General features: G+C 45.1%; 1 protein-coding gene across 9 annotated transcripts in view; it reads left to right on the top strand.

Moving 5' to 3' along the window:
* Positions 1–20,705, top strand: part of WNK2 (WNK lysine deficient protein kinase 2) — a 118,802-nt gene that overhangs the window by 77,293 nt on the left and 20,804 nt on the right. For 4 of the 9 annotated variants that reach the window (XM_027702712.1, XM_027702709.1, XM_027702711.1 and 1 more), the window contains 13 exons: positions 1,017–1,066; positions 3,029–3,194; positions 3,275–3,391; positions 3,547–3,714; positions 3,931–3,976; positions 5,161–5,277; positions 5,698–6,737; positions 8,320–8,383; positions 10,213–10,268; positions 10,349–11,034; positions 12,498–12,712; positions 14,968–15,183; positions 16,083–16,181. In XM_027702712.1, coding sequence (XP_027558513.1) covers positions 1,017–1,066; positions 3,029–3,194; positions 3,275–3,391; positions 3,547–3,714; positions 3,931–3,976; positions 5,161–5,277; positions 5,698–6,737; positions 8,320–8,383; positions 10,213–10,268; positions 10,349–11,034; positions 12,498–12,712; positions 14,968–15,183; positions 16,083–16,181 — 3,040 coding nt within the window. Of the gene's footprint in view, positions 1–1,016; positions 1,067–3,028; positions 3,195–3,274; positions 3,392–3,546; positions 3,715–3,930; positions 3,977–5,160; positions 5,278–5,697; positions 6,738–8,319; positions 8,384–10,212; positions 10,269–10,348; positions 11,035–12,497; positions 12,713–13,911; positions 14,104–14,967; positions 15,184–16,082; positions 16,182–20,705 lie in introns of those variants that run through there. The other 5 variants (XM_027702710.1, XM_027702706.1, XM_027702708.1 and 2 more) reach the window with 3 other exon arrangements.

Here is a 20,705-nt window from a genome sequence, read left to right as displayed (position 1 = left end):
GTAGATACATTATGTCTGTGTTCTCACTGTTCATTAATTTTGCAGTTTTATGGAAACTGCAGTCAAGCTTGGCATGGCCTGTGTGTGGTGTTACAGACAAGGAGTGGGACTCACTGGTTCGCTGCCACAGAACCAGTGGGGCTGACTGGTTCACTGCTGAGCTTTTAACCCCAGCCCACCACTGCTTGAGTGTTAAGTGTAGCAGTTGCAATCCAGGGGTTTGTTTCTAGCTGTGCATCCGTAGAAGGATTTTATAGACATATGTTTGTAAATATATATAAATATATATAAAATTATATATATTTATGAATATATTTGGGGTGTGTGTATATGCACAATTATATACATGCACGAGTGTGTGTGTCTGTGTACAGACTGTGTAAGTTTGTTACAGCAGGGCCTGTAGCACCGTCACAAATTATGTGGAAATGGGTTTACCTAGTGCAAAAGCCGTGCTATGATGTCTGTCCCAGAGCTGCAACCAGTGAAGAGTGAGGCTTTGAGGGGAAATTTGTGTAGAGAACAAGAGGACGTGATGCGAGGGTGGTGTTATTAAATGATGAATATCCATGTTTTAATTGTAAGTTCCTCAGAAATTTTCCCACTAAGCCAAACACAATGAAAATACTGAGCATATTTCAGGAAGCTATATAAAGCAGTTAAACAAATTAGCAGATACATTAAAAAATAAAAGACAATGGGTGCTGATGTGAATTTGTCCCTCAATCGGATTTTGTCATGGTGGTGAGAACTGTTGTGTTCCTTTCACGATCTCATCTGCTGTAGAGGCAGCAGAAGGGAGCTGGTGGGTTGATGACTGTCTGAAAAAGTGATTGAGGCTTTGGACAGAAGTGATGTTGGGAGGGTAAAGTGGGACATTTATTTTATTTCCAAGTTCCAAATCTGGTTAAACAGAATGGTTTTAGGGTTACTGGTATCAACAGCAAAACCTTTCTTAAAGGTGTGTTTCCTCTGCCAATACACATTTGCTTAAATGACTTTTTCTTGCATTTTAGGAGCAGGCAATACAGGACAAACTGCAAACTCTGTCCCAGAGCTGTGAAAGGTATTGTTATTACCTCTTTGGCGTACGAAATGTTTGCTTTCTGGAGGCTGTTTGTCCTGACCTGACTGGCAGGAGATGGATGGGACTCATCTAGGCAGAAGCTGGCAGTGTTCTGTGTGCCCATTCTGGCACCTCCAGCTCTTTCAATTCCTTAGTTTGGGTGCAGCATCCTCACTTGGTGTATGTACAGCAGTATGGAACTTGTCTTTTTGTTAGGATAACTGAAGAGGTACAGCCCCTGGCTTTGATACTGTTGAACCTGTGGGAAAACATACCACAACCAGTATAGCTAGGTATGTAGTTTGTTCCCTCTTTGGGAATAAACTGGGTATTCCCAAATCACCTCCTGTAAGGATCCTTCTGCAGGTCTCTTAGAGTTGGTGGGAGTTGTGTGTTGAGCTGGATGCCTTGCCCACTGCAGGAGCCAGCACCAACTCTGTCCTTATTGATTGCTAAACCTTGGGATTAGGATTTTCATGACCCTTTTCTATTTTCCTGAATAGACAAAATGAGTTCGGTGAATGAACATTAAAGACACCTGTTTCTGACCTTATTCTACCCCATCACAAAAGTTCACCTGACACAAGTCAGTGCAACCCCACAATCATAAAGTGGAAGTTTTTTCCCAAGAATTTGCTGCTGTTAAATACTGTGTGGAAAGGGAGATCTGATCTTCTGTGACTATAGATTCGTTCTGGCTGTAAGTAAGTTAGATATGATAGAACAAAATGAGTGCCCTTTATAGGAAGGCACACCAAATTTTCAGTCACTTTTTGAGTCCTAATTCGCCTGTTGCAGAGCTGTGTTTAAAGGTGGCTGTTAAACACAGCACCAGCACACGCCTCGTACTCACAGAGGGAGGGCTCACTCTCCCAGGTAAAATAAAGGACAGCTTGGAGCTGGGTTGGGCTTTTGTAGAGTGGAGGGTAATGGCACACACATCACGTGGCTGGGAATTGCTCCAGAGATGTGATCTGGAGTATATCCTGTGCACTAAATGTGTTCACTTTCCTAACACAGGAGTTACACAGACAAGGTGGCTGCAAATGGAGGAGAAATAAGTTGTTCTGTGCAGCTAGTGCAGAATGAGAAGGAAAGCCTTGAGTTTAGGAAAGGAAGTGGATCCATAGGTTAGACTTCAGTCCTTTTCTCCCTGTGTGGCAAAATGAACATAGGAATAAATTGTCCAGGAGAGCTGTGGAATCTCACAGGAGCTTTATAAGATCAGTTTACACACACCTCTGTGAGGACTGGTTTAGCCAGAGCTGATCAGCCCTTGGGGTAATAAACGGGCCAGATGGCCTCACAGCTTTCATTCCTCACTTGTTTTTTATGAACCTGAGGAAATTTCCTGCAAATTCATTGAATGTTTTATGTAGGCCATGTTACAGTAAGGTTGGAGCAGCTACTGGCTTGGCTGCTAAAAATATTATACTGTTGCTAGGTGGTCACCTGGGATATTGGGGCACAAAACCTTTCTGATCCTCGAGAGCTGCAGAGAGAGGAGAGGCAGTCTGCTATGGGATGCTGTACTAACCTCATTCTTTCCTCCCTCTCCAGCAAACCTAAGCTGGCCCTGTTTGCCCCTCTGCTGGGAGTGCAGGCAGGCAGGAGCTGAGAAAAACTGCACCTTGAAAAAGTAGGAACTGGTGCAGTTCAGAGAGGGACTGTCAGGATCCCTGAAGTGAAGGCATAAGGTGATGTGGGCATATATTCAGAGTGATGAGATTTTCCCTATGGTGTTGTCAGAAACATTAATGGATCATTTCTTGGTAGGTGTGGTAGCCAGAGAATGTGCCCTTCACTCACTGAGTATCTTCCAGCTGACTCAGTTTGGCCAAAAAAGATGCAAATGTGCCCTTTTTTTTGCCACCTCTCTTGTTGTGTAGCTTACCTATGTGTGACTCCCTTGTGTGTGACTCTGGCTTTATTTTGGGGTTGTTCTTCCTTTCCCTTATAAAGCTACATGAGTCCAGATGTTGCTTCGGGTAAAGAGATGAGTGACAGCTTTGAAGGAGCAATGGGAAGTGGAAAACAAGAAGGAAAGTCTTCGAAGAAGCATAAGAAGTCCACGCGCGCTCGTTCGCGCCAGGAGAAGTCCAACAGACCCAAACTGACCATATTAAATGCAAGTACAACCTGCTGGAGGGTAACTTGGGGATTCCTTTGGCTTTGCCAGGAGTAAAGGTTGTTAATCTCTGCGTGCAGGTGTGTAACACGGGGGATAAGATGGTGGAGTGCCAGCTTGAAACCCACAACCACAAAATGGTGACGTTCAAGTTTGATTTGGATGGTGATGCGCCGGAGGAAATCGCTACTTACATGGTGAGATGTGGCTCCCCACGGGCTCTCAGTGCACCAGGTTGCCTCAGGCAGCTCCTTCTCCCATGTGCTTGTTGCCCAAGCTGTCTGACAGCTGTGGAATGAGGCATTAATCAAAAAAATACTGTTTTCCTCTTTATTTTGGTGTGGCCGTCTAGGTAGAGAATGAGTTCATCTTGCAGAGTGAAAAAGAGACTTTTATTGAGCAAATGAAAGATATCATTGATAAAGCAGAAGATATGCTCAGTGAGGATACAGAAGGAGAGCGAAGTTCTGACCAGGGAACGAGTCCCCAGCAAGATGCTGATAGGCTGGAAATGAGCGAGGTAAGAAATGCTAAATAAAGTTTTCTAGTTTGATTCATTTCTCTTTACAGCCAGATGCTGTAAATTAGTTTTGCATCCTGTGTTCAAAAAAAGTAAGAAGTTTCTTAGCTAGAAAAATAATGCTTTTACTTTGTTAAGCCTTACAATATGAGTGCTCCTTGGGATGATGCTCCTCTTGCACTGATAGAGCTCGTTCTTCTGTTGTTTCTTTGACAGGAGAAGCGTCAGTCTCAAGTGAAGACACCTGTGTATCAGCAAAACGGTAAGTGTGCCTTTAAATTTTTAGTGGAAGGTATGCCTGCCCATGGCATGGGGTTGGAACAAGGTGGTCTTGATCCCTTCCAAGCCAAACCACTCTATGATTCTATGAATACAACTTAATCTCAAGCTTTGAGGCAGTGAAGAGTTCATGCAGAGGTTTGCAACCACTGGTGGTTGGAATATATCTAGAAATAAGGGTGTAATAGTGATCCCTGCTGTTAACAAACTGGAATATTGCAGGGCTAACTGGGATAGATGGGACATTTGGGGATGTTTAGGGAAGCCCTGAATGACACAAGCTGATAATTGATGGAAAAGTCAAGAAGGTGCAGGGAAGCATCCTCTGAGCACAACAATAAATATATTTACAAGAGGAAGCTAAAAGATTACATTTGCATTGGTAATTTAATTGAAGAGTCTAACCCCTCAGTTTCCAGCTACTCTGGTATTCCAGGGGGAAACTATGTTGGCATTCCTGGAGTATCTTGGCCTCTAAACACAGCTGTATCTTAGGGGTCGTACAGACAAACGGGATGGGGAGGGAATTGGCCCATGGTTCTCTCTGTAAGTGCATGGTGGTGGGATAAATGGAAGGGACCTGGCTATCAAGCCTGTCTGAGTTCAAGAAGCATTTGGACAATGCTTTCAGGCACACGGTGGGATTGTTGGGCCCCTCTGCAGGGCCAAGAGTCAGACTCTGATCCTGATGGGTCCGTTCCAACTCAGCACATTCTGTGAGTCTGTGATTCTCTGCTGAAAGTTTGCCATTTACATATAAGATATGACAGGCTTTGAGAGAAGATGTAGAAGGAAATATTAGCTACGAAACTTCCAACATGGAAAAATTCAGCTGCATAAACTTGACAAAATTAACAAATTTACCACTGTGAGAAAACTATCCACTGTTCCACTAATGAAACGTTCATGTACGTAACTATCACTCTTCTAAAAGTGTGAATACCTGAAAACAAATTTTCAAATAACTTCAAATATTTGCCAGAACTGGGAGGCACCACTGTCTGCCTTCCAGAAGGGATGAGGATCAAATTCGAAGTCATTGGTCTACTCTTGGCTGATACTGTAGAAGTTCTGATTTTCTTTCTGAACGTGGAAATTAGGGTTTGGACACGATCTGGAGACAATGGAAACTCTTGTGTTTACTTGTTATTTTCTTTTCATCCCTAGTTTTGCATACTGGAAAAAGGTGGTTTATTATATGTCCTGTGGTGGAAAATCCAACTACGGATGCCCCCGAATTTTCCCCTCCAGTACCTCCCAGTGCCCAGCAGGCAGAAGGGCCAGGTATGTCCAAACTTCATAGAAATATCTGCTCTGGAGCTGCTGTGTTGTCTCTCTTCTATCCTCACCTGACTTGGCTGTGATGGTTTCACTTCATTGAGTTGGAGGAAGAAAATGATGAATTTTAAGTTGGGCATTTATGGAGTGATCCTGGTATTGAGCCAAATTGGGAATCTTTATTTGAGCTTCAGAATAGTGTCAGTATTTTAGCTCTACCTTGTGCTATTAGGTAGATGAAGTCTTGGTCACTGCAGTGCCTTTTCAGTGAAATATTTTTTGCATAATCTGCAAATTCTAATTTGATGTGTATAACAGCTGTTTTCTGGTGGGAAGCTCTAAGGGGTTGTCCCTGCAGCTGGCTGGGGGGTGTGGCGGTGATTTTCTTTCCTTAAAACATTCACCTTTCATTTGTGTTCTCTCTAGACCCGGAGCAGGATGAGCAGCCCGTGAGCTCCACAGTGACAGACGTACCTGAGGTCGGGGCTGGGCAACAGCTTCCTCTGCCTGGAGGAGTCTGTGACAGCCCCCTCGGAGCTGCTCCATCCTTGGCACCAGCTCCCGCTGCAGCAGCTTCCACCAGCGTCCCGAGCCAGGCAGAGTTACCAGCCCCAGCACTGCTGGGATCTGCCCCAAACATCCCGGAGCAGGCGGCAGCTGGCGGGGCCCAGCTGGAGTACCCCCCAGCCGTGGCAGCGGTGCCCCCTCATCCGGGGGGGCTGGAGGAGCTCCCCGACGCCGCCCCCACAGCCCCACACCTGCAGCCGCCGGCGGATGAGGCTGCGTGTGTGCCCGACGTGGAGATCGCCTGCTGCAGCGTGGGGCCACACAAGGCCGTGCCCGCGGCTCCCGGCCCGCTCCCGGTGCTCCCGGACACCGTGGTCCTGGAGCGGCAGCCGGTGGCACAGGTACCGCCGCTGCCGGAGGGCGGCCAGCCCGGCACGGGGCCGCTCGCCTTCGCCAGCCAGCCCTTCCCCGCTGCCCCCGAGGGGCTGGGGCTGGCGGGGTCCCAGCTGCAGAGCCCCACGCAGGTGCCGCTGGCTGCAGCCCAGCCGCTGGCCGTGGTGCCACCGGCACAGCCCGTGTCCGGCCCCGGCGCGGGGGTCGGGCTCCTGCAGCAGCAGAACCCCCCTGGCACCACCGAGTCCGATGGGGAGGGACCCCCTAGGGTGGACTTCGTGGACAACACGATTAAAAGCCTGGATGAGAAGCTGCGCAATTTGCTGTACCAGGAATATGTGCCGACTTCCTCTGCGTCAGCTGGGACGCCGGACACTTCTGTGCCACCCGAACAGGGTGACAGTGAATTTACCTTGCCACCTTTTCCTGAAGAACAAGGTCCTGCATTGACGTCGGATGGGAGGGAACCAGGCTGTAATGTCTCAGACACCAGCCAGGAGGTGAAAGCTGCTGCCAAGCCACCGGTGCCCCTCGTGCCATCGGAGCTCTTGCCCTGCCCACCACCGGTCAGTCTCACAGTGGTTCTGCTCTTTTTCTGCCCCAAACCCAGCCTGTAGGGCCAGCACTGGGGCAGAGCTCAGCACCCATATGCCTGCAGTAGGACGTGTGTATAACTCTTGCTTTCCTAAACATTTTCATGTCTCCACTCCAGAGTATGTTACCTTTGCCTGCTGACTGGCTTTCCAGTGTGAAAGCTCTCTTGAATTTTTCCTGTTGGATGCATCCTAACTAATTTTACAGACATGCTTGTTAGTGAAAGCCAGACTTTTCCTTTGGATTTAAAAGTGGTGTAATACCTTAATTCATCTCCTCTTGTGTCCTGTGTCCAAAGCAGGCAGAAATGCATTCATTTCTTTGTAGTTTAAGAATGCAAAACACAAGTGGTATAGTCGCTCTAGTTCTGATGAAGACGACTGTGCTTTAATAGGAATTTTAAAAAATATAAATTAATGGCAGTGGTTACGATTCCTGCCTTCCAAGTCAGTCTGGATAAAGCTAACACTTCAGGAACCTTTGCCTTGTCCACACGCTGCAGCCAAAGGCATACACTCCATAGGTGTCCTGTAATGGTTTCTTTTGTCTCCTCCTAAGCTTGTCAGAGCAAGAGTGCCCTGAGAGCCTCTAAGGCAGGCAGGAGCAGGTGGTCTGGGGCAGTGGATACTCAGTGTCTCGGTTGAACCCTTGAGCCCCCATGTCACGTTCTTTCAGATAAAATCTCCAGTTTATTAAATCAGCAGATTTGCAGAACTTTGTGCTAGAAGATCAGTGTCTATTCCAGGCCCTGGCACAGGTTGCCCAGAGAAGCTGTGGCTGCCCTATCCCTAGAAGTGCCCAAGGTCAGGTTGGACAGGGCTTGGAGCAGCCTGGTGTAGTGGAAGGTGTCCCTGCCCATGGCAGGGGGATAGAATGAGGTGACCTTTAGGGTCTCTTCCAACCCAAACCATTCTGGGATTCTCTATCTTATTTTAAAAGTAGCATTTCAGGAGATAGCTCCATCCCCACTAGCAAGGCTGAGGCTGTTCTGGATGGACTGTGTCAGCTGTTCGAGAGACACTGTACGGTACACGAAAGTGGCTGCACTCGAGTGACTGTTCAGAGTGTGTTGTTTTCTAATGATAAATGACTTTCTACAGCAGATGAAATTCTCTCTCCGTGCAAGGTGTTAGGTCTCTCCAGTAACTGGAATTTGTCCTGTTAAAATCAGTGCCAATAAGGAAAGAGACGTAGAACTTCTGAAGGCACACATACAGATGAGGAATATGCAGTCTGGCTGGAAAATCAAACCAGAACAAAACCCCAAGCATGTATATATATATATATATATAATATACTGGGTTTTAGTAACTTGTGCTGCAGTTCCCAGTGTGACACTGCCACTGCTTTATTTCTTCCAAGGAAGGAAAAAAATGGAGGAGTTGGAGGCAAAGCTCAAAGGCCACCTCCACAGGCACTGTGAAATAGTTTAATATTCCCCGACAGCGCGAGGGCAGCGAGGGGGAGTGAGGGAAGGAGAACACAGTGCCATTCTGCTTTGTGAGTGAGACTGAAACTGTGTTTCTTTTTTCCTTTTACTGGAAGTTTGACCAGTCGGAGGTCACCAGCATCAGTGCACATCCCTTGGAAGCAAGAGGTGGGTCAGCAAGCGGAACAGGTAATGCTCCTTCACTGAGGCAGCTCTGCCTGTGCACGGTCCCTGCTCCAGGTCCCCTCCCTGCTCACCTTTTCCTGACTCCAGAGCACTGCCCAGCACTGCTGTTTAGGATCCTGGTTTTGATATAAACATCTCATTTCTGTTGACCTTCCTAAAAACTCGGATTTCTTTTAACCCATCAGTGCAATTCCTGTCTCTGGGGTAGATGTGGGATATTCACATGGAAGGCTGCGTTCCCAAAGGTCAATTTCCAGTGCCCTTAAAGAGTCCCTCGGAATTCCTGGGTTTCAGAAAATCGTGTTGACAAAAATAGCATGATTAAGGGTCGCCCCTCTGGGGGAGTGTGTGCTCTCAGGTTCTGCCCTCTGAGCCACTGCTGGCTTCACATGAGTCTTGTGTCCCTGTCTTCACACAGACCTCAGGGGTGAAGTTTTACAGGAGTCAGATCCTCTCCATCAGAGACTCCAGAAGAAAACAGAATGAGATTTTATCTCCCTGCACCCTTGCAGTCTTTGGGGAACTGTAACAAAGGTGGCACTGCAGATATTGTCACTGTTTAAAACATTTCATTCTGGAGTCTTGGTAACTTATGGAAAAGGGAGGTTCCAATTCTGGAAAGAATATTGTATGGGAACAGCAGATTTTAAACAACTGAATTCAGTAGGAGTTTATTATGTTTATCATGGGGGATTCTCAAGGGAGTCCCATGGATCACTTCTCCTCAGATGCTTGTAGCTACAATAGCACCTCTTATAGCATCATAGTAGGAGCCACAGAAAGAGCATGGGTATTTATTTACCTGTCTACCTATTTATTTGCCTCCATTCACCTATTTATTTGCCCGAGTTTACCAATTAATTCACCTCCATTTAGCTTTGTTGAAACTCATGGGAAGTTTTAAAGGCTGAGGAATGCCACACTGCTCCTGCTGTCATGGGTGAGGTTGGGGAGGGCTGATAATATATAGGTTTTTTGAGATCGTGGCAGATCTGGCTGCCAGTTCTGTGTGACAAGCTAGACCATTCTGGTCCTGGTGGATGTTGATTGTCCCCTGCTTTTAGGGCAGAGTGAGAGGGTTTTGGGTAGCTGGCATCCACTTGTTTCCCTACAGGCAACAGAGAGAGTTTGCAAGTGTTTTGTAGTAAAATCAGTGTATCTTAGAAACCATCCAGCATTGCTATATGTCACCATTTCAGAGCTCTGAAGTGACAGATTTGGCTGTGCCCTTGCTCTGTGCTGTGTGTGCCATACAAATGCAGCATTCTCAAAAGCTTCTGTGCATTGGTCTGACTTTAAAACCAGTGTCTGGGGGGTGAAATACTGACTGATTAGTCCTACCACTAATATTGTGCTTCTGGTGTGATTGTTGTCCAAGTGGCTACCTTTTGGGCTTATAATTTCCACTTTTGACAGGGTGCATTTACCTTCATTTCAGGTTTGAGGTGTTGATGTCACAGTAAAGGTGTGAGGCATTGGCCTGTCCATGGTCATTGTGTGTCTCTGAGACACCAAGAACCCTGTAGGAGTCAGGCCCAATGTACCATGCAGGTTTCATCCTTCTTCTGGTTTTCTCCTTAAAAATTTTCAACTGACTAATGAAATTCCACACTTCTATTATTATCTGAACTCCCCAAATCAATAGGTCTGCCTACCTGCAGATATTTTATATTGCCATTGCTTTTGCCTCCTGCATTATAGATCCTGTATTACAAAGATTGGGTATGTAAATTATTCTTCAGTGCTACATTTCAGTTTATCACATTAAAAACATTGGCTTTTATTATACTAAAGATTTGAGACATGAATTTTTTTTTTCATCTTTAAAACAGGTCCAGCTGCAAGCATCACTTCAGCTCCTGCTGCTCCAGCAGAAGGTCTCCTTCAGGTAACCAGAACAAGGAGCAGTTTTGATTGTGCTTGATTGTTACAGTTGCTTTCAAAATTAATCTCTCTTGTTTCCTGCAGGTTGCACCTACATCATCAAGCATAACTCCCCAGCTGGAAGCTTCCCAGAGGAGCGAGGAGGCAGAGAGGATGGCTTCGCCTGCGCACATGGAGAGTGTAACGCGGCGATCGACAGCAGATGGGGCGATGAATAACCTTCCCAGGGATGGCTCCCTAGACTCTGGTTCCTATGGCAAACAGGCTGAGGCTCAGGAGAGCGGCACCCCAGCCAAAACCATCGGCAGGTTTTCAGTGGTCAGCACGCAGGATGAGTTGACTTTGGCGTCCCCGCACTGCCTGAGGTTCTCGGCGCCCCCGGACGTGTACCTGGACGAGCTGCCCTCCAGCCCGGACATGAAGGCGGCCGTGCGGCGGGTGCAGACGGCCTCGTCCGTCGACGTGCTCTGCGACCAGGCTTCCAGTGACTCTGCCGACGAGCCCTTCCCTCGGCAGCCCGCTGCTGCTGCCCAGCTCTCCCCCCCCAGCAGCAGTGCGGCCACAGACTTGATCAAAAAGGCTGCTGCTTTCCTGCAGAGGTCTGGCAAAGGCGGCTCCCCGGGCCTGGAGTCGCCCAATGGGCAAGGGGCGAAGATTCCCACCATCAACATAACGTCCTTCCACTCGCAGTCGTCCTACATGAGCAGTGATAATGACTCGGAGTTTGAAGATGCTGATATGAAGAAAGAATTGCAGAACCTGAGAGAAAAGTATGTTGGGTCGCAATAAATGCGAGGGAAGCTTGCGTTACCATAGTTTGGCAGCAGCTCAGCTTAGGATGAGCAGATCTGTAATAGTAAACTGGTTCTGGGGGGAAGTTGTCTCAGGGGAGGCTTAGATTGGATATAGAAAAAAGGTTTTTCCACCAGAGGGTGGTTGGGCACTGCCCAGGCTCCCCAGGGCAGTGGGCACAGCCCCAAGGCTGCCAGAGCTCCAGGAGGGTTTGGATGATCCTCTGGGGCACAGGGGGTGACTCTTGGGGATGGGCCTGTGCAGGGCTAAGGGTTTAACTCAGTGATCCTTGTGGGTTCCTTCCAACTCAGCATATCCTGTGATTCTGTGAAATTAGGCATCACTGAGACCTTCCCCGAAATGTCACAGTGCGTCCTTCTACGCTTCACCTTATTTACCAGTTCCATATAGAAGAACAATTCATAGAATCACAGAATGACATGGGTTGGAAAAGACCTTAAAGAGCATTTTGTTCCAACCCCTGCCATAGGGAGGAACACTTTCCACTAGCCCAGGTTGTTCCAAGCCCCGTCCAACCTGGCCTTCAATAATAAGTTAGTAATTCAACAATGGCTCAATAATAACTGAATGATTTAGTAATAACTTTTTTAAACCCCAAACCATTTTTGCTGCTACTCTTTCCAACGGGGAGGCTGTCATGCTGCCAGCCTGGAAAGCTGACTGCTTTAAATTTGAACATTTTCTTCGTTTCCTGGCAGATGGTGGGTAAAAACTAGCATTAGGTGGTAGTTTAACCAAAATACTAATTTTTATCTTAGAGTATAATGATTTTGCTGAATACAGATGATGCATCTTTTTAAAACAGAGCTACAGTTATACCAAATCTTTAAACTGACATTATGGCATCGTGAAATCTGCAGTATAAATAAGGTAATGATTCATGTGCTAATGGCATTTTTATGGGAAACACTTGTGTTTTTCTTCATCTTGAACTCTTCACACTGGTGTACTTGCCTTGAGAGTTCACTTTTTTGAAGTCACTGGTTTGAAGAGAGGAATTCTGGAGCTGTTTAAGTTCCAGCCAGATCTCATGTCAAAATCAGTTGGCTTGGCTGAGGATGTTGAAAGTCTTTTTAGTTGTCTAGGATTTGGTCTTATAAATGAATATTTGAGACATCAGTCATAGAATCGTGGAATGATTTGGGTTGGAAGGTACCATAAAGCTCATCTTGTTCCACTTCCCTACCATGGGCAGGGACACCTTCCACTAGCCAGGTTGCTCCAAGCCCTGTCCAGCCTGGCCTTGGACACTTCCAGGGATGGGGAGTCATCACAGGTAGACAGTTACAACTTCACATACTTGCAGTTGATTGTCTTATAACCAAGGACTGTTTTGTTTCATCTTTTACAATTAATTACACTGTCAAGACGTGGTGCTTTGTCAAATACATCGCTTGCAGAGTTCTTTACTTTTTTGTAGGCATATGAAAGAAATTGCTGAACTCCAGACCCAGCAGAAGAATGAGATAGAGGCACTCTATATTCGGCTGGGGAAACCCCTTCCTCCCAACTTGGGCTTCCTTCACTCTGCCCCGCCGAGCGGCCGGCGCCGAAGAACCAGCAAAAACAAATTGAAAGCTGGAAAACTCTTAAACCCTCTGGTCCAGCAGCTCAGGAGTGGAACATCAAGCACAAGTAGGTGCACTGGGATGTTTCCCTACGCCTGTTGCTCGTGTCAGCTGTGGCTCTGCTGTGTGATGGCCCGCAGGAAAGGATGGAATTTTTGTTGGGTTTGGATAGATTTATCCTAGCTCCCAGTGCTGAGCTATCCCTGCCTGCTCTGCATTAGTTACAGCGCTTGGCAGAAGAACAATATTCCACTTTAATTTGGAAAACAGCCTGGTTGCATCTCTTCCTTTGTCCAAATGCTATTTATTGATGTTTGTATTCACTTCTTAGGTGCTGTTATCCTCTACTGATTAGGTGCTGTATCTTGTTCTTGTTTACCTTTTCCTCCCAGATGCCATATAAAAGAGATGGGATTGCATTTGCTCCCCCAAAGGATGGGAGTTAAAAGCAGTTGTAAAACTATGAGGTTTTGACCATCTGAAGTAGCGTGAGATTTTTCACACAGTAGTACAATCTTGAGTTGTTATCTCTTGGAAAAGTATAAAAATATAATTTAGCTGGGAAATGTCAATATACCCCAGTACCTATTTCTTCAGTGAAATGTATTCATACTAAAGTATGAATAATTTTTCTTCAGCTTAGTTCACACTGTTATTTAGGGGAGCAGAGCATTTCCAGTATCCACCCTGTGTTTCAAACCTGGTGGCTTTTGTTTTCAGTGTCACTGAAGGTCCCCTTCGAATTTCATTGCATTAATCTTTATAGACTGAGTGTTTAGGAGGTTTTTGCTTTTAGGGAAGGATTTCAACTGAGAAGGGACAAGTAGCATTCAGAGGCAGTAAGTTCTGTGGTCCATCTTGAGTCTGAGTGTTCTTTCCCGCAGGGACTGAAGCAGTGTTCAATGCTTTCTAGCCCTTGAGCTGCAGTTTGCCTGATGTCCATGGATTTCACTTCCTTCCCCTATGGTCACATACTCAAAATGGCAATTTTATCCTCGGGCCATTCATTTTCTAGTTGGTCCTTGGGTTGTCTCTAGCTGTTTTCCCTCTCTCTATCCAAAAAACCTACATCTCTCTCCACTCCTGGATCTTGGCTTATATGCGCGTGCTACCCTAGTCCAAAGAATTTAAGCTTATTTCTGCATTAAATGTCCCAATTTTCTTTTTTTTTAATCCTTGTGACCTTCAGTTAGAGCCCAGAAATCTGCTCAATCAGATCACTGGTGCTTACTCTCCTTCATTCATTCCTTTCATGTTATTTTCCAGGTTTTGAGACACTGTCTAAAGTTCACATCACCTTTGAGAATCTGTGTTCCTGCCTAGGTCTTCTCACCCTGGACAGTGTAGATTCCTCATTTTTTTGGCCTTCCTCAATCCTTCCTCGTGGATCAAGGACAGGCAATTTCTAATAACATTACTGATGTTATTGTAATTTCCACTGTTGGATGCTTTTGCTGATAAATCCACGTAACAACGATTACAAAGGTATTTTGGTTTTAAAAAGATGTCTGTGTAGACAGAAGTATAGATACAGAAGTATACATACAAACATTATCTAGATATCTATAGATATGTATTTATCTATGAATATGTAGATAGATGCATAGATACAGATATTTATATATAGATATATGTGAAATTATAAATATATAGATGTATAGATGCAAGTATTTACATAGAGCTATGAATCTACACATAGATACCTTGGGTAAAATATAGAATATATAAATATACAAAACGTATGAAATATATATAGAGAGAATATAGAATATATAAAACATTGAAAAACGCCAGAATACAAATGCCGTAAATGTGTTATGTGGATTTATCAGCAGAAGCATCTAACAGTGGCAATGACAGTTGTACTCAGAGAGCTATAAATAAAAATTTCCACGTGTCTGCAGCAACTTTTTATTCCTCTCCATTTGCTTAATTTCACCTTTGGTGTCAGAAGCAACACCAAAGCAAACCTCTGTGTCCCACTGCATCGTTCTGTGCGCTCCTCCTCCTCCTCAGCACCCCAGCAGCTCTCACTTGATTCCAGCTGTGCTCCTTGGGAGGCTCCTGAAAACACAGAAGAGAAACTGTAAGAACCAAACCTCTGCTCCACGATCTCCTTGGAGAAGTGGGCTCAGCGATAGGATGTGTAGGTGGTTTTCTGGTGCAGGCTGTCCCCAAAGCCTGTGCTCCGTACAGTACACCAGGATGGTGAACTGCTGTTCCTCTTGGTGCCGAGCTACAGATTATTTTTAGGCAGGGATTTTTGTCTGGAGGTTTCCTAGAGTTTCCTGTTGCATATGTTCTGTCTGTTTGCTCTTTCAGGTAATCTTTCAGACTCTAAAGACTCGCCCCACAAAGAAACAAGTAAATCCCAGCCGGGCTCCCCTGACGCAGCCGCGGTGACCCTCCCCACACCCCCCACCTTCGGGAAGGCTGTGCAGACCCAGCAGCCCTGCTCTGTCAAAGCCTCTCTGTCCTCTGACATCTGCTCCGGCCTGGGCCCCGACGGAGCCGACGCCAACGCAAGCTCTGGCCAAGGTGATTTTTCTTGCCGGCTGTTTCGTGTCTCTTCCAGCACATGCTAAAATTAGTTCCCTTCCCTTAGGCTTGAACTTTTTAGGAGTGATAGAGGAACGTGAACCTTTGAGAATCCAAACTACTAGCTTGTCTTTAGAAAGATTATTGCAGTATTGTCAGAAGAGCAAAATTAAAGTATCTTTCCGAGTGTTTCCAGCACTCGAGAAGGCATGCCCAAGACATTCCTGATTTTTAGGAAGGAAATACCTTTCAGTGGCTTTATACTGACACCTTCTCTGGAGTCTGCCTTACAGATTCCTGAGAAAAAAATGAAAGGAAAACAAAAAAGATACAGAAGGCTAGGAGACTGTTTCCTTTGGTTCATTTTTTTAGGCCCTTGATGCTGGTAGACCCTGAGTTCCTCATTATAAACTACTAAACTGTCTTAGATGCAAGGGAAAATTAAAACAAAATTAAAAGAAAACCAAACCCAGGGGACCAAATTATGTTTCCTTTCTCTAAGGGGTTCACTTTGTGCATGATTTTGGAGTCCCAGCTGCAGGACTGTAGATTGGCTGTGCTCCCCAGCCCCCACCTCTGAGATCTCTGTGTATTGCCCCTGTTGTAGGCTTTGACTGATCTTGTTGCCATGCATATGGGAAGTTCTAATGATGATTAAAATACCTTCCTCTCATTGCACATCCTGCCAAACTAATCTACAAAATATCTATCTGTCCTCTTCTGCTGTTATTGCATCCTTTGTGTATGGTCAGTGAACTTGCTCCTCTTTGGCAAAGTTAAGGGGGAGATGTGGAGGTTTAACTAACAAAGCTGATTTGACTGATGGTTTAGGACATCTGATCACAGCTACTTGTACTTTATAAGTGTCTTTGTTTTCTTCCCTTTATATTCATTTGCAGGCTGGACGGTTTTCCACCAAACGTCTGAGAGAGTGACCTATAAATCTAGTAGCAAACCTCGTACCAGATTCCTCAGTGGACCTGTGTCTTTGTCCATCTGTTTGTATTTGTTCTTTTGTATTTTATCACAGTCCATCTTTCTTTTACCCCCTTTTTCCAATTCCATGGTTTATATCTCTAATATGTTTGGCAGGATGCCCCTTTTTCTGAAACATCTTTTCTTTCTTTTTCGCTTTCTTTTAAGTAATCATCATGAACACACCTTATTTATATTAATTTTTCATATGAAAGCTTTTTTTGCACTGCTTTTGGCTCGTGCCTGGGCACCAAAAGCATGTGTGGAAGATCTCATCATTTATTATATATAGCCTGATGGTAAATTTTACCCTGGACTTACCAAAGCTTTTGTACTTTATGTGATTTCTGTTGAAGTAATTTTATTTGCAATGTGGCAAATATACATGTCTGCTGTCCCGGTTCCAGCGACAACAAAACGAAATCCATCCTTCTGTAGACGAATGGTCTCTTTCACACATGTTTGGACTCTGAAGACATGCATGTAGCAAGCTGATACAGTTCTAGAAGGTCACTGGAGGGTATAACTTCCATACAAGGGCTGTATTAACACAATATACAGTACTGTTTATATCCACTCTATTTTCTTTAATTTTTTTTCCCCGCTCTTTGCATGTGGAAATGCTGAGACAACAGTGCTCCAGCTAGTTCTTTCCAAATCTGTGTCCTAGGTGGGCTTTTCCCCATGTCACTTTAATTACTTTAAATGAGCAATTTTGGATGTACTCGTGGCAGCAAGAAGATCTGGTTACTCCAAGGGAGAGTCCCATCACCTTTTTGTGTAAGCTGATCTGGCTGAAGCACTTGACTCAGTTTATTTTCTTATGACCTTATGTGACCTCAGAGATGAAGTCAATTAGCAGTTCATCAAAGCATAAATAAGTAAAAAGCAATATCAGATTTTTAGATACTTGGAAATGGATTGTTAGGATCCAGGAGTTCTGTCTCAAATAACTGTGCACCTTCTATTTGTACCCTATTCGTCTGACTTCTAAAGTAATTGGCAATTCCACCAAATGCTATCAAGCTATTTAATTAAAAAATTAAGACTTTTTTACCCAATTGTAGATGCTGCTTTTTAGGCAAACGGATTTTGCTTGTACAATAAAGATATGTTGTGCTGAACAGGTACTATAGGCCACTTACATATAACCTTAGAAAAGCTGAGAACGTTTTTGAGGAAGTGTTTGGTTAAATAACTGTGGGTTTGCATTAATTCTGGAGTTCTGCATCGCTCATCACTCTCCAAATGGTTCAGATCAAAGGCACAAGACCACTCAAATACACTCCTCCTAATTTTACAAGAAAACAGTATTCTAAAAAATAATCTTGATTTTTTTTTTTGTTTGTTTGAGCTCCCTGAAAGCCAGAGCACTCAGGTTCTTGAAAACTGACGTTTACTGAATTTATTGTCATGTAAGTTTTTAACAACTCGTGAAGTCGTGAGACAATTTTGCATTCCGGGATTTTTTCTGAGAACCAACCTGAGGGGAATTCTCAGTTCTCAAATGTTCCCATTTGGTGTTACAACGACCACAGTAATTTCTTCCTCTGCACATGTAATTGCCAGAAGTCGTTTCATGAATCTTCCACAGAATTACTATTCAGTAGGATCTAAAAAGACTGGGAGATGGCAATTAAAAACTAGTGTATTAAAAATGTTTGGGTGCATGGATATTGTGAATGAAACCAAGGGAATATGTAAATCCTTCAAGTGGTGAAGTTTCCTGGTGCTTAAACAACTCAGCATGACTAATTGCTTTCTGTTCTCAGCCCATCTGCTCTCTCAGGTTCTTCTGGGCGCCGTGCTCAGGAGGAGGTTTGCACTCCCCCATTCCTGAATCACACCAGGAGATGGACCACGTTTCAGGCATCTAGCCCTGGCACGTCAATCCCGAGTCACCACTGAGCAGATTCAAATCCTGAGAGCACAGCCTGGTTTCCAGTGCTGCCTCTCACTTGGGGTGCCAGACAGGTCCCCAGGGCTGAGCTATGGGCAGGTTCTGGTGGGGCAGGAGGTTATTCCAGCTGTTTTCCCAGTGAGCCCAGCAGGTTGGTGATGTGTGTGTGTGCAGGAATGGGGATGGGACTGGAAGGACGTACAGCTGGTGGTTCTGTTGAGCTGGTATCCAGAGCAGCCGTGACCAGGGGCCTCAGGAAAATTAGTGCTTGAGGAAGGCCAGGTTGGAAGGGGCTTGGAGCAGCCTGGTCTAGTGGAAGGTGTCTCTGCCCATGTCAGGGTTGGAATGAGATGGGCCTTTAAAGGTCCCTTCCAACCCAAACCACCCTTTGATTCTATTATTTGAAGATGATAATGATGGAAGTGCCAGCTGGCTCATGTTTCTCTGGAAGGGATGTCAGTTGACCCAGCAGGCAGGCAAACCAAGTATTTGGACTAGGCACTAAGCATGTTTGCATCCACGCCCTGGCCTGGAAGTGTCCAAGGCCAGGTTGGACGGGGCTTGGAGCAACCTGGGCTAGTGGAAGGTGTCCCTGCCCATGGCAGGAAGTCTGGAATGGAATGATCTTTAAGGTCTCTTCCAACCCAACCCATTCTAGGTAGAGTTCCATGGTCTGGGTGCTTGAGCAGGGAGAGCCTGTGCCGGGTGTGCAGGGCTGAGACGTGGCCATCCAGGGCCAGCAGCTCAGGGGCATGTCCAGGCAGTCCTGGGCCTATTCACTAATCAAGGTTTCCCTGGGAATTTTTTGTTTGAGAGCTGTTGGGAAAGCTTGTGCTAGATTTTCAGAAATGCTCTGAATCTGTATGTTTGAATAAGAAAAACCAGTGGGGAGGTGGGATATTCCATCAGGAGACCTCTTGCTGCATTAGCAGAAAAGTCAGCAGCAACTTGAAAAATAAATGTTCAGATGCATTAAAGGCAGTATCACAAGTGTCTTGCTCTGGTTATAAGATCCATCAAACTTGAACACTTTTACAGTGTTCTCCAGGACCTTTTGATCTGTTCCCCCGTCCAATATTGATTTCTCCTTCATACATTTCATGAAGTAAAATATTTTTGATGGGCTCCAACATAATTTTAGCCCGAGTTCCTTTCCTGTGTTATATTGCAAGGGCATCCTAGGGAAGAGTTTCTGCTGATTGTGAGAGGAATTTTCAAAGCTCCATTTGGCTTAGGCTTGGAATCTTGTATAAAGCAGTTTTTGTCAGGTCTGTAGCAATTCATATATTGTATGTGCATATGCAATTATGGAAATGGCCTAGCAGTTTATTGCCATTTCCATTTTTTTTGTAGCTTTCCAGCTTTTTGACAGCTGTTAGAGTGCAAATACTGGACAGTGGATTTTTTTCTGTCCTGTATGATATAATAGCTATTTAATTCCTCAGATAAGAAATCTGGAATTGGAGGTAAAACACTCTGCTGAACTTTCACAGTCTTACATTAAGTCTTAATTATGATTCATCTCCCAACTTTACAGTTCTTAAACACCTTGATTTTAGCAGTAATACAATTAATCTGGTGAATTAGGTCTACAAAGTGAATTTTTAATTGAGTTTGAATTCAAAACCTGCTGTAGCCGATGACTGTCAGTCCCTGCTTCAGACTATCACCACTTAGGGAAGGTTTCCCATCTTTCAGGCCCCATGCTGGAGTGATGCTGCTTGGAAGGAGCAGCTCTCTTTTTGGTGACCGACTCTCCTGTGATATTTTCCTTGAAGCCAACTCTCCTCGCACAGTATTTGCGAGTCTGTCAAGTGTCGCCGCTCTCCGTCACTTCCCTACAAGCCTGGAGGCCCTGGGGCAGATTTGGCACCTGAGGTGCAGGGAAACCTGTGCCTGGGTGTGCAGGAAGTGGAGGGGCTGGTGATTAAAACATTTTTACATGCATTTGAGCACGTACTGCAGTCAGCTGCCTGCTTTTATTTCTTGCAGGCAGCTGCTTTCCATTTGCATTCATACTGTGTAAGTACTGCCTTTGCTGCAGGAAATAACCTCCTAGGATTGCTGCCACGGCCAGTTCCATCATGGGAGTTCTTTCCATAATGGGAGTTGGTAGCTAACTTTGGGATAGGCAAGGTAAGGTATATCTGAGGGAAAAGAGGGGAAAAGATTTAAGAATACAACACAGATGGTTGAGTTGTGAATGTGACTGTGTTTATCTGGGCTTTGAGATGAGAACTAAACATGGTCATGCTTGCATTGCTGTAGTCTTGTCCTTCTGATTTTCCCAGGATAGAAACCTATATGAACTACATGAAATAATAAGAAATTCTTTCAAAGCAATCCTCTGTTCCTCCTCATGCCACCCATATCCAAGCACAAACATCTCTTCTCCCTTACTTCCTCCGTTGTTTCTTTACTTTCTCTTCCTCAGTCTCTGACTGACATCTCTTCTTTCTCCTCTGAAGACTCATTCAGGGCCTGTGTCAGCCTGGACCTGCAATCTCTGAGTTTAAAGCTTTATTTCTGGCACAGTAACATCAAGTACCTCCACTGTTTACTCTAGAGAAAAAGCACATCCATCCTCTACCTTACTTTTTTACCCCACTCTGATTTTGCTCATGTTTTCAAGTGCTTCTTCCCAACG

Source organism: Neopelma chrysocephalum, unplaced genomic scaffold (assembly GCF_003984885.1).
Source record: "Neopelma chrysocephalum unplaced genomic scaffold, ASM398488v2 Primary Assembly neopelma1_194, whole genome shotgun sequence".
Lineage (NCBI taxonomy): Eukaryota > Metazoa > Chordata > Aves > Passeriformes > Pipridae > Neopelma > Neopelma chrysocephalum.
The sequence above is the reverse complement of the archived record's forward strand: the minus strand, read 5'-3'. Positions and strand labels throughout refer to the sequence as shown.